The 11,614-nt window shown below is 47.1% G+C and overlaps 1 protein-coding gene across 1 annotated transcript; it reads right to left on the reverse strand.

The window, feature by feature from the left end:
• Nucleotides 1–551: 551 nt before the first annotated feature.
• Nucleotides 552–9,220, reverse strand: LOC142924512 (uncharacterized). The gene is made up of 4 exons (XM_076066947.1): nt 8,656–9,220; nt 6,059–6,567; nt 5,895–5,972; nt 552–4,026 (listed from the first exon to the last, which is right to left on the reverse strand). Exons 2-4 carry the CDS (start codon nt 6,564–6,566, stop codon nt 2,867–2,869), a joined length of 1,746 nt encoding a protein of 581 aa, XP_075923062.1. The 5' UTR covers nt 6,567; nt 8,656–9,220; the 3' UTR covers nt 552–2,866.
• Nucleotides 9,221–11,614: the final 2,394 nt, after the last annotated feature.

Genomic DNA, 11,614 nt, shown 5'->3' on the forward strand with positions numbered 1-11,614 from the left:
TTGCATCATACATGATATGAATTGCATCCTGTTATTCCTAGAAGTCATGGATTATGCAATCATAACTAGGCTTACATCCCTCTGCTGAACAAACTGCCCTATATCAGCTCTAGAAATCATACAGTGTCATGCTCTCTTAAATGTCAGTGTTTGATTTTGCAAAGGAACAAAGTGAGCAGTGATGCCTCTTACTTGGGTGAACAAAGCAGATCACTTCTGCTATGTTTTGTGATGAAGTGACATTTGCATCACAAAAGCGCAGTATAACCACTACGGTGAAGAAAGCCTATCACCTTTATTTTGGCTGCAAAATTGGAGATCAGGACAAGATGTGGGCCCCACACATATGCTGCAACACTTGTGCAACAAATCTTTGCCAGTGGTTGAGCAGGAAAAGGAAAACTATGCCTTCTGCAGTACCAATGATTTGGAGAGAGCCAACACATCATATCAGCAATTGTTACTTCTGCATGGCACCTCCAGTTGGGAAAGGGGTGTCAAAGCCATGGCTGACGATTATATTCCAAAGTGAGGAACCCACAAGACAACCATGTACATACTGCATTTATTGTGACGTGCATTCACACCCATTCAGAATTAACCTTAAAGAAAGAGCGGCAATATGAGAAGTGACTCTATAATGGGAATTTAAAGGGTGGTCCAAATGTCTTGTGACTCTCATTAAATTATAAAAATACTAAATTTGTTTTAAGTAATGTTGATTTCAAACATAAAAGAAAAAGCAAAGGAAAAATATGTTCCGGGTTAATTAATTGGGGGGGAGGGGGGTCACGAGACATCTGGATCACCCTGAACAGCACTTTCCACAATGCATGATATCGTACACCTTAATTCGAGTCTGTATTCGGCGCCAAGCGTAAAAAATACGTTTGTATGTTTACATTTATTAGGATGGAAACAGAGACAATTCAGGAATTGTATACGATACGACCAATGCAAGTAAAAGTGAAAGCGAAAATATACGGCACAGCGACACCAGTAGTGCCGTTATACGTAGGCACTCAGGAAGACAACAATAAGGATACCTTTGAAGGATAGAGATGAGAATGCCGAGATGGATATTGGGATTTCTGTATGCAAGTAGGTATGGTGAACTTCTTTCGCATCATACGTAGCCAACCGTGCTCATCTGAGGTGCGGGGAAATCAGAGGTGCGGAGGAGGAGGAAATTCACAGGTTCCCAAGGTTACGAATATTTTCAAAAAGGCGAGGGAGGCCAGACCTAAATGGTTCGGGAATGTGTTCAGGAGAGACAATACAGATCTCCGATTATACCAAAACCTTATCCATCGCGGGTTTTGCCATCGTGGATTTAGGTATAGTTCGCCGACGGAGCTCCTTGAGTTCTCGACCATTCACGCTTGAGTGTGAGATTCCTATACAGTATGCATCGTACAGAAGTACTTTACTCCAACTGGACTCTGCTAACGATGCTGCTGCGGAAGAATGTATGTACAGGTACTCCTCTACCTATTAACTTTCAGAGATACGAACAAACCTGTCCGTATGTTCAGTCGCCTGTTCGGACCAGGAGTTTTAAGTTCAACCGCCACGCAAGAGATGGTGGCATTTACATCTGCAGAACATGAAGAATCGGTGGCATCTACGTCTACAGGAGATTAGACAACTTTTAAAGCGATTCCCCGCGTTTAGTGTACATGTCGTACAACATGTTTGGAATCAATAGGAGTAAAGTTGGACTCATGAACAAATTGACGTATGAACAGACCTCTGGAACCTAACTCGTTCGTAAGTAGAGGAATCCTTGTATGTTGAACTTCTTTCGCACCATACGTAGCCAACCGTGCTAATCGCAGTTGCGGGGGAAGGACAACAAACTAAACACAAAAAGCAGTTTTAAAGAAATACGTTTTCAATCTAGATTCCTAATATCAGAAGGAAGAGCGTTCCAGACGGCCACAGAAGCGCATCTGAAAGTGAGTGATGCAGAATACATGCGCGATCATCATCAATCATAGTAAAATCGTTTATTCTTTTTTAAACTGCATATTTACTGTACATGTCATTGACCTCATTTTTAGTTTATGTAGAGTCAAATAAAACAAAATAACGAGGTGTCGTGTTATGAACCGTGAACCAAACCCTCTTTTTTTACATATGCCTCCGAGTTTTAGGATCGCTGATTTGCCGATTGCAGCTATTTTCAAGAAGGTAACCCCCGTGATGGGCAAGGTTTTGGTGTATAAGGGCTATGAAGATGTACGCCACCTGTGCAGGACAGGGAAAGAGGGAGCCCGGGGATGAGATTGAAGGGTGGAATGAGATATGACAGGTGGGGAAGAGGCAAAGAATTGATGCACATGGATAAAGACAATCTGAGCAGCCGACGACAACCTTTGATTTAGAAGAGAAGTGCTTTGTGTAAAAAATAACAGGCAGGGTAGGGGAGGGTGTGATAAATAATATTACCAGCCAAAAATTTGAGTCTTGTCTTGTCTGGACTGGTCTTTACGTCAAAGGTGCCCTAGGCAAACAATGTAACGTCCCTTTTAAATAATAATTTATACTCCGATGCATTTGAACCTTCCTCCATAAGTCACTTAACTGTTGCGACAATCCTCTCCTCAGGAAACATGCTCTATCTACATGTATCTGCTGAACCTCCGCCTTGCCCGGTCTTCTCACCTCTCTCCACTTTTTACCAGATGTACTACAGCGGGGTCGGCACTAGCCCTGGTGCAAGGAAATAAATTGGGGCCTCCTTCAACTTTCTCCCCCTCTTCATAGCTCAGTGCCCAGGCCCCTACCTTTGGTCCCTGGGCCCCATTTACAGTCGCATTGCCTGTACACCAAAAACTCTGCACCGCCACTGGACCGTGAACCACTAGGTCGTCAGCCCGCTACACTCTGGGGCAGCGGCGATCTGCGCCATTTGTCCGGGCGGTAACCCGTGCGTTTGCTCATGTTTCCTCAGAGTGGTGGCTCGCGAGAAAGCTTTGCCGCACACGTCGCACTGGTGCTGCTTGCCCTGCATGTGCACGTACTGGTGGTTCTTGAGGGTAGTGGGGTGCGAGAACGCTCGGTCGCACACTTCGCAGCGGAACGGCTTCTCACCCGTGTGCACGCGTCGGTGGCTCTTCAAGGTGGTGTCCCGGGCGAAGCTGCGGTTGCACACCTCGCACACGTAGGGCCTCTCCCCCGTGTGGATGCCCTGGTGCCGTTTGAGCGTCGCGGTGTGCGAGAACGTCTTCCCGCAAGCGTCGCACCGGTAGGGCTTCTCGCCCGTGTGCACGTGCTGGTGTCGTTTCATCGTGGCGGGTTGCGAGAACGTCTTGCCACACACGCCACACCGGTAGGGCTTCTCGCCGGTGTGCACACGCAGGTGGTTCTTGAGCGAGAAAGCCCGCATGAACGCCTGCCCACACGCCTCGCAGCGGTACGGCTTCTCGCCCGTGTGAAGGTGCTCTCTCAGCTGGGACGACCAGGATTCAGATTTGTCGCAGGGACTCTCCTGCGCGTGCGCCGACTGGCACAAGTCCCCCATCCCGCGCGCACGCGTCTTCCGGCAGCGGCTCCGGAAAGTGCGGCCGTGCAGGTTCCCCGTCGCGTGTGTGAGCCGGTGGCGCTCGAGGGAGCCGCTCTGCGAGAAGCCACGACCGCACTGCTCGCATCGATACGGCGTCACGGTTCGTTTATTTAAAACGAACCGAGCGTTGCTCAACTTTGGGAAACATGGTCCAATCGTGCCATGTGCAAGCGAAAGACTGCGTTCGTTCCACTGCTGCTGTTCCTCATTATTCTGGCTCAAGGTGTTTAGTCGGGGTAACGGTGTTCCCCGGATCGATGATGTTGATCCCTCTGCCACTGCCGGAGATGTGTGCTTGAAAGGAACAGTTGATATTTCTCTTTTGAGCTCGACTGCAGCGTCCTGCTGTGGTGACGAAGGTGGGCCAGGTTTGGCGGTGCAGGGGAGCCCCACTCGCTCGTACAGCGAAGTCACGGCTTGAATGAAGATTCCGGGGTCTTCCTCTGGGGATCCTTTATCTACAGAATGCAGAAATTTCACACACTATGAAGCCAGGCCTATGACAAAATCACTCAGAATGCGCCCCACCTTATCATCTCAGCAGGGTTAAACCTCGATAGTGCTTGCTTAGATCGTGCTTAGTTGGGTGACCGTCATGAATAAAGAGATTGTCATAGGGCTGCACGTTTACGCTCCTTGCCCACACCAAACCCGCACTATCAAGCATGAGGTACAGTCAAATAATCCCCATTGGCCGCAGTGGGGATGACCTCAGCCAGCACTGGAACGACAAAAGGTTTGTACCTATAGAGGTTAAGCTGCATTACATCCAGCGTATGCTCCTTTTATTGTTATCTACACGTTAAGACAATTCAGTTGTAGCCAATGCAGCTGAAAACCACACTAACTCCTATTTGCCTCCTGCTATAGCGAAATTGCCAACTCATTTATCAAAGTGATAGTGTGCTTGCTTACATTTCACAATGATACCTCCAAACTTCCCGAAATGTCCAGCTCACCTTTACCAGCCCCCGCACTCGGCATGGGAGTAATCGTTTCTTTCCAATGGATTACTTCGATTGCCTGAAGAAATTTTCAAGCAATCGATAACTTTCTCACTCATCGAATAGTTGAACGATTCCTCTCGAATATGGAAAATAACAATAGATTTCGGTAATCAGGGAGAGCCTCAGAGTCGAGCCGCTGCTCCTCCGGATCGAGAGGAGCCAGTTGAAGTGGTCTGGGCACCTTGTAAGGATGTCCCTTGGTAGACTCCCCCTGGAACTGTGTATCGGGCACGTCCCAGTGGGTGAAGACCCCGCAGCCGGTCCAGGACACGCTGGCGGGGTTATGTCGCTCGGCTAGCCTGGGAACGCCTGGGAATTCCCCAGCAAGAGCCGCCAGGAAATGGAGGTTTGGACCACCTTACTCAACATGCTGCCGGCACGACCCTCACCCAGACAAGCAGACTGAGAAACGAGCGATAGATTTTACTAAAATGTTCTTCTTCTTTCGTATGGCTGATATAGATGCAGAGCAACAACTACAATTTTACATTCTGGTGGTCAAGCCAGATAACCACGTCAGGAGCAGCGGAATGTATTGCTATAATCTCTCCTTCATATTTGTGGATTGGGCATTGCGTCGCTATATGTGGTATGGTCTGTTCTGGATGACCACAGTAGCACACTGGACAGTTTTTAATAAAATGTTGATCGAGGCACTGGAGGAAAATGGGGAGAAGAATTTGGACGCCTGGTGCACGTGTGTACTGTGTCTGCTACTGGTAAAATTAACCTCCATACACATCCATATGCTTACAGCTCACACTTGTGATGGTGATGGGGGAGCCTGGGGAGGGGGCGGCAGTGGTAGTGGGCAGGGGAACAAGTGAATATCTGTGAAAAAGAGCTTCAGAACTCATCGGATTTCTCCAGGATAAATAAAGATTCTGATTCTGAGTGTGTTAGGGTTTTACATGCCCTTTAGCCAACCCCCACCCCCTCCTTTCCTGCTCACTGAAGTCACCTCGTATTGCCGTACCCAGTAATCGATTACAAATTGATTATTCGATCCAAAGTAATCAGTCATAACTATTACTCAATGTTGGAATTTGCCCACCCCTACCCCACAAAACGGTGCTCAACTTAGGCCACAACAAATTCACGCCACCAAACTGCCACCACCCCTGCTTGCTTTGTTTCCAACTATTTGGCTACCCACTCAGGTGGCGACCTGCTTGAGGGCAGTTATAAATGTGGCCATTGTGCAAGGTCTCTATTTTAATATCCAGTAGGTTCAAGGCAAACAAAACTGTTTTTTGGTAATAGTTATGCATTAGATGGTGGAAGAACCCACGTGTTTAATGTGTAGCGTCTATACACACCTTCGCTGTCGCACGCTTCCAATTTCATCTCGCCGCTCGTCTGGAAAGGGATGAAGCTGGACTCGGCTGCGGGCGAGTCTGGAAAAACCACAAACACTCTGTCAGTACTCGCTTGAAAACGCACACGATAGATTAAGTTCATCATTGTAGTTTCTACCACATACCACATCCACGGCAGTATTCCTCTTCTACTTTGATCACGATCTCGGGCTTGCCGTCAGTGGCAGGTGGAAAGGATGCTTCAGAGCATGTCCTAGGGCCTTCTATAGCTCCCAGCCTCTGTACGGACAGCATCAGCTCCCTGCTCAAGCCGGTGAACAGCGCGAGCAGCACGTCCACCAGGCCTCCCAGAGTCACGTCGCCAGGGGAGGAAGCGGCAGCGTCGTCCCAGCGCGGCGTCCCAGAACCATCGTGGGGCTCGGCGCCCTGCAGGGCCTTCACCACCTGCCGCAGCACGGCGTAGAAGCCGAAGGGCAGGCGGTCGCGCGCCGTGGCCAGCAGCTCGGCCCGCACGAGGCCATCCCCGACGCAGGCGCGCAGGACCCCGTAGTCCCGGATGCCCAGCTCGGAGTCCATGGCCTGGGCCACCTCCTCGTTAACGCCCTGCGCCTCCAGCCACGCCGGGAAGTCCCCGCTAGGCTCCAGCACCGGGGTGGCCACTACACACGCCATCCTAGTGGGATCAGCAGAATAATTATGAACCGTATTTATATAGGCATGCATTAAACCAAATGCAGTGTTGTGTATGAACCGGCCTTTTCCATTTTAAAGCTCACCTCTTTTTGTATCCCCCATTCTCTTCCTCTTCCATTCCCTGGTGCCTCTACTCCTTCCCATCCCTCCCCTACCCTTTTGTGAATCAAGTACCCTCCGTTGCAGTCATGCATTCCTCAACCCTTACACGCCTTTTATCTAAATAATTGCATTTTCACCGTTTTTTTTAAACCATATCAAACGCCTTGAGTGAAGGCATGCTATAAATATAACATTCGGTGACATTACTATTATTTTTATACATCTGCGCTTCCCTCTAGGAATGAATAGTGGAGTGCTCATCTTCAGTAAGAACCCTGAACTAGTAATGGCAATTCCACATTCTCATGGTGGGACCCAATGTCTCCATTTGACAATCACCGCTCACGTCCACAAAGCGGTACCTATTTTTATGGACCTGAATAAGGACGATACAAGCGGCTCGAATCACAGAGCCACCTGTATGTTGGAACTTATTTCGCGCTGTACGTAGCCAACCGAAGTTAAGCATGCTTGAGCTTGTATTATCACAACCATGCACGGCAGCCTGTTATTGGGCTCGTTTAAGGCGGTAGATGCATTCTTGAAAAGTGCCACGTTCAGCAAGGATCTACTGGTTTAATGTCTTACAATGATTACAGGAAATTAATTAATAAAAAAGCTACGCTAATTTGAATAAGATTTACAATTTAAAATCAGCCTGTAGTTATCCCATGGCACGACAAAGAACTGAGATGTAGGTATGCCACGTGCTGTATCATTCCACGTATGCATGCAAAGTATGTTGTCTCTGGTGTAGGCCAATCAGTTTCATGAACGCATATATTATTAGAGCATGTTTGTTTGCATGTTCACCACAAGCACGTGTGGTTATTACGTACCTGTCAACCTATACGGTTTACCCCGTATTATTGTACAGGGAAATTGAGTTTTCGGGTCCACACGGCGTACGGCCCTTTCAATACGGACAAAAACACAATCATGTCTATTTGTTTGTGTTTCTCCCTTGTGGTGGGACTTTGTAGGGTGAACGCTGAGATTTATAAGGGCACCGGGATGACCAATAAGGTCTGAATTGCTATGTAGTAAGGTAGGCGCTGATAAGGGGTTAGCAGGTATGGGTTCATGCAGTACTTCATTTCTTGCAAAAGGTTTATATTTGGTGTTTGAACATCTTAATACCTATATTCTTGGTTCTTTCGGTAAAGTCACGTAGAAAGAACCAATAATATGAATCCCTGCAGTCACGAAAGCTTTAAATCAATCTTAACACCTGTTTTATTCCCATAAAGGGAAAAACCTATTCTTGTTTTTTCATACATTACGTTGAACTTCTTTTGCACCCTACGCAGCCAACCGCGCTATTTTTTGGAGATGTGGCGGGGGGGGGCAAAAAAAACTAAAACACAAACAAAAAGCAGTTCTAAAGAAATGACATTTCAATATTGACGATTGCAGAGTGCACCTTAGCACCATGCAAAAACAATAGGCTGGGGGGCGCTGCTCGAGGTAAATTACTTAAATCGGTCCATAATAAGAGGAGTTGTTTGGGGGTGAGAGCGTGTAAATATGTCGTTAAACCCGCCACCACCCGACACAGCCAATTAGTAAGGGGGTTTGTCACGTAAACAGAACGTGGCCAATTCGTTACTAGCGCAGCAGCGGCAACACCGGTTGTATTGTAGAGCAAATCCACATTTGCAATCTTGAGTACGACGTTTCGCCAGTAATTGCAACTAGCATCATCAGGCTGCCTTGTCCAAAGCGTAATAATTCCGACCTGCAATATAACGCAGTCATGATTTACGTCTTATCTACGTCTTATTTTACACGATCGTCTTTTTTTGTATTTATTTGCTGTTGTAACTTGCTGACCCCCGTGCCCCCACACTGGACATCTGTAAACAACAACAAAGAGCTTGATAGCTCCTCGGATTCCTCCTCTATTCTTAAGTAAAAGATCCAGATTCTCAAATCCGTTCATTGCACCGAGCACAGACGAGGTTACCTTTGTGCGGAGGGAGATCTCGCGGTCGAGCAAAGTTGACGGGTGTAGGCTGCGTTGTGCTTTTTTTTTACGCTTTACTTACTAAGACTGCAAAAGCCTTTTGAGTTTCTGTTTCAATGCGCTAATGGATGAGGGCCTTCCACCGCGTCGTCTCGTCCACAACTGCACAACTGTCAACCCACACGTGTTGCCCCGTATTCTTGTAACGGGTAAATTGAGTTAAGGTCCATAGCGGCGATACAGCCGTTTCAATGCGGGCAAAAAAACAACACAAATTAATAAAAAATTGTCTATTCCTCTGTCATTCCCCCCTTTGCGATGGGACTTTGCAGGACGAACGTTGAGATTTATGAGGGCACGGGGTGACCGATAGGGTCTGAACTTGGTCTGTAATGAGGTAGGGCACCGATAAAGGGGGGAGGAGGGAGGTTGACGGGTTGTTTGTCCATACTTCACCACGCCGGTCCACGCGTGATCGCTCTCCCGCCAAAGTAAACTACGCCGCACTCAATCGCCAATCACTTTTTTCCCGCACCGCTGATTCGTGACCCTAGGGGGTGGGGGGTGGGGGGAGTGGGGTTGGGGTCCGTGGCAATTTGACCGTTTCGATTTAAAGCTTTCGTGACTGCAGGGATTCATATTCTTGGTTCTTTCGGTAAAGTCACCACCACGTAGAAGGGAAACAATAAAGTAATAAAAATATACAAAATATAAAACAATAAAATTCTCTCGACGTTTCGACTGCAACACGGGCAACCATCATCAGGTGTGAAAAGCACAGCAAGAAAATTTGCCGAGTGGCGTTTTTTTTCAAATTGTCTTGCTGTGGTTTTCACACCTGATGATGATTGCTGCTTGTGTTGCAATCGAAATGTCGTGAGAATTTTTGTTAAAATTTGCATTAATTCATTATTTACCTCCTACGTGACTTCACCGAAGGAACCAAGAATATAATTTGACCGTTGTCATATTCACTCTGTCGTGTGTGCGCGCTCACACGCATTGAAAGGGGGGGGGCGGATTTAAACGAGTTTTCAATCTAGGGGGCTGTCCATAAATGACGTCACACGATTTTGGACGATTTTTTTACCCCCCCCCAGTCACACGGCGTTACAAAAAGTCAGACCCCCCCCCTCAAATATGACGTCACAAAGCTCTGCCCCCCCCCTCCAAAAAAAACATGCTTCAAATCGCTTTAAACGCTTGTCATTGTAGTGCGGATTTAATGTGGCGCTGCACTCTGATGTTGTAGGAGAAATCATTTATTAAAAAGTCTATTTAATTAATTAGAACGTGTTATCCATATTTATTTAAAGTTGAGCATTTTGATGTGACGTCACATTTCTCACCCCCCCCCCCCATCGTCACACATCGTCACAAATGTCTGACCCCTCCACCCCTCCCTAGGTGCGTGACGTCATTTATGGACGGCCCCTCGATTGCTTAAGAGTTGCATAGCTCCAGTGGCTTCCTAACATCGAAAGGAAGAGCGTTCCAGACGGCCGCAAAGGCGCATCTGAAAGCGCCGCGCGATGCGGTGACCGCTGTGTTTGTTTGTTTGTTCGACGGCTGAGCCAAAAGCCGCCGCCGCCGCTGTCGAGGATGACCGGAGTTATTTTTTCTCTCGTTTGTGATCTTTGACGAGAGATCAGCAAATTTCGATTTAAAGCTTTCGTGACTGCAAGGATTCATCTTCTTTGGTTCTTTCGGTAAAGTCACGTAGAATGAGAATAAAATAATAAATTGATAAAATAAAATAACACAATAAAATTCTCACGACGTTTCGGCCACAACACAAGCAGCCTTCATCAGGTGAAGGGACGAGACTGTCTGGAGGACAGCACTGGAGGAAAAAAGCCACGCTCAGATCGCGACCTTTAAGCTGTGTGAGAAGAAACAAAGCGCCTTGACAAAGGAATTAGCATAGAATTTAGCATTGAAATAGCTGAGTGATTAGCTTGTGACTGGGCACAGAAATGGCTATGTTAAAGTTAAAGCATACACATCCACAGAGGCACCCCTTGACAAAGGAATTATCATAGAATTTAGCATTGAAATAGCTGAGTGATTAGCTTGTGACTGGTCACAGAAATAGCTATGTTAAAGTCAGAGCATATACATTCACAGAGGCACCTAGTACAAATCAAACAGGAGAATTTAGCATTGAAATAACTAGGAGAATTAATACCTCTCACACCACGGTTAATGGTGTGGTTTACAACATGGAGTATAACAGCGCCTCGCTGCTATCTCTCTCCCCCTCCTCTGTTCCGAGTTATTTCAATGCTAAATTCTCCTAGCTTTTTCAATGCTAAATTCTCCTGTTTGATTTGTACTAGGTGCCTTTGTAAATGTGTATGCTCTGACTTTAACATAACTATTTCTGTGACCAGTCACAAGCTAATCACTCAGCTATTTCAATGCTAAATTCTATGCTAATTCCTTTGTCAAGGCGCTTTGTTTCTTCTCACACAGCTTAAAGGTCGCGATCTGAGCGTGGCTTTTTCGTTCCAGCGCTGTCCTCCAGACAGTCTCGTCCCTTCACCTGATGAAGGCCGCTTGTGTTGTGGCCGAAACGTCGTGAGAATTTTATTGCGTTATTTTATTTTATCAATGTATTATTTTATTCTCATTCTACGTGACTTTACCGAAAGAACCAAAGGAGAGATCAGCAGCGAGGAATTGTCGCTCAATCATCCCCCCCACCCCCTCCTCCTTCCCCAACGTTGTGTTTTAAAGGGAAAAAAGAGTTGTGGGTGCGTCCAATAATATAACCAATCTCTGCTGTCGCCCCCCTCGATGTGGAACTCCGTCCCCCTTTGCACATCCGCAACATCAAATGAACTCTGACTTTCAAGAATCATCTAAAGGCCTCCTCGATGTGCTCGGGTCAGGGCTTTTTCGAGCAGTTCCGAGCCTGGCTCCGAGCCTCTGAAGGAAGTTGTCTGCAAAATCTGAG

This window comes from Petromyzon marinus, chromosome 1 (genome assembly GCF_048934315.1).
Source record: "Petromyzon marinus isolate PM22_M1 ecotype Great Lakes invasive population chromosome 1, UKy_Petmar_22M1.pri1.0, whole genome shotgun sequence".
Lineage (NCBI taxonomy): Eukaryota > Metazoa > Chordata > Hyperoartia > Petromyzontiformes > Petromyzontidae > Petromyzon > Petromyzon marinus.

What these genes read in the sequence shown, in the direction of transcription:
- LOC142924512 (XM_076066947.1), bottom strand. Translation starts at nt 6,566, where the DNA reads ATGGCGTGTGTAGTGGCCACCCCGGTGCTGGAGCCTAGCGGGGACTTC. An exon ending in GGAATACTGCCGTGGATGTG is followed by an intron (nt 5,973 to 6,058) that starts GTATGTGGTAGA and finishes TGGTTTTTCCAG; the next exon opens with ACTCGCCCGCAGCCGAGTCC. An exon ending in GGAAGCGTGCGACAGCGAAG is followed by an intron (nt 4,027 to 5,894) that starts GTGTGTATAGAC and finishes TGCATTCTGTAG; the next exon opens with ATAAAGGATCCCCAGAGGAA.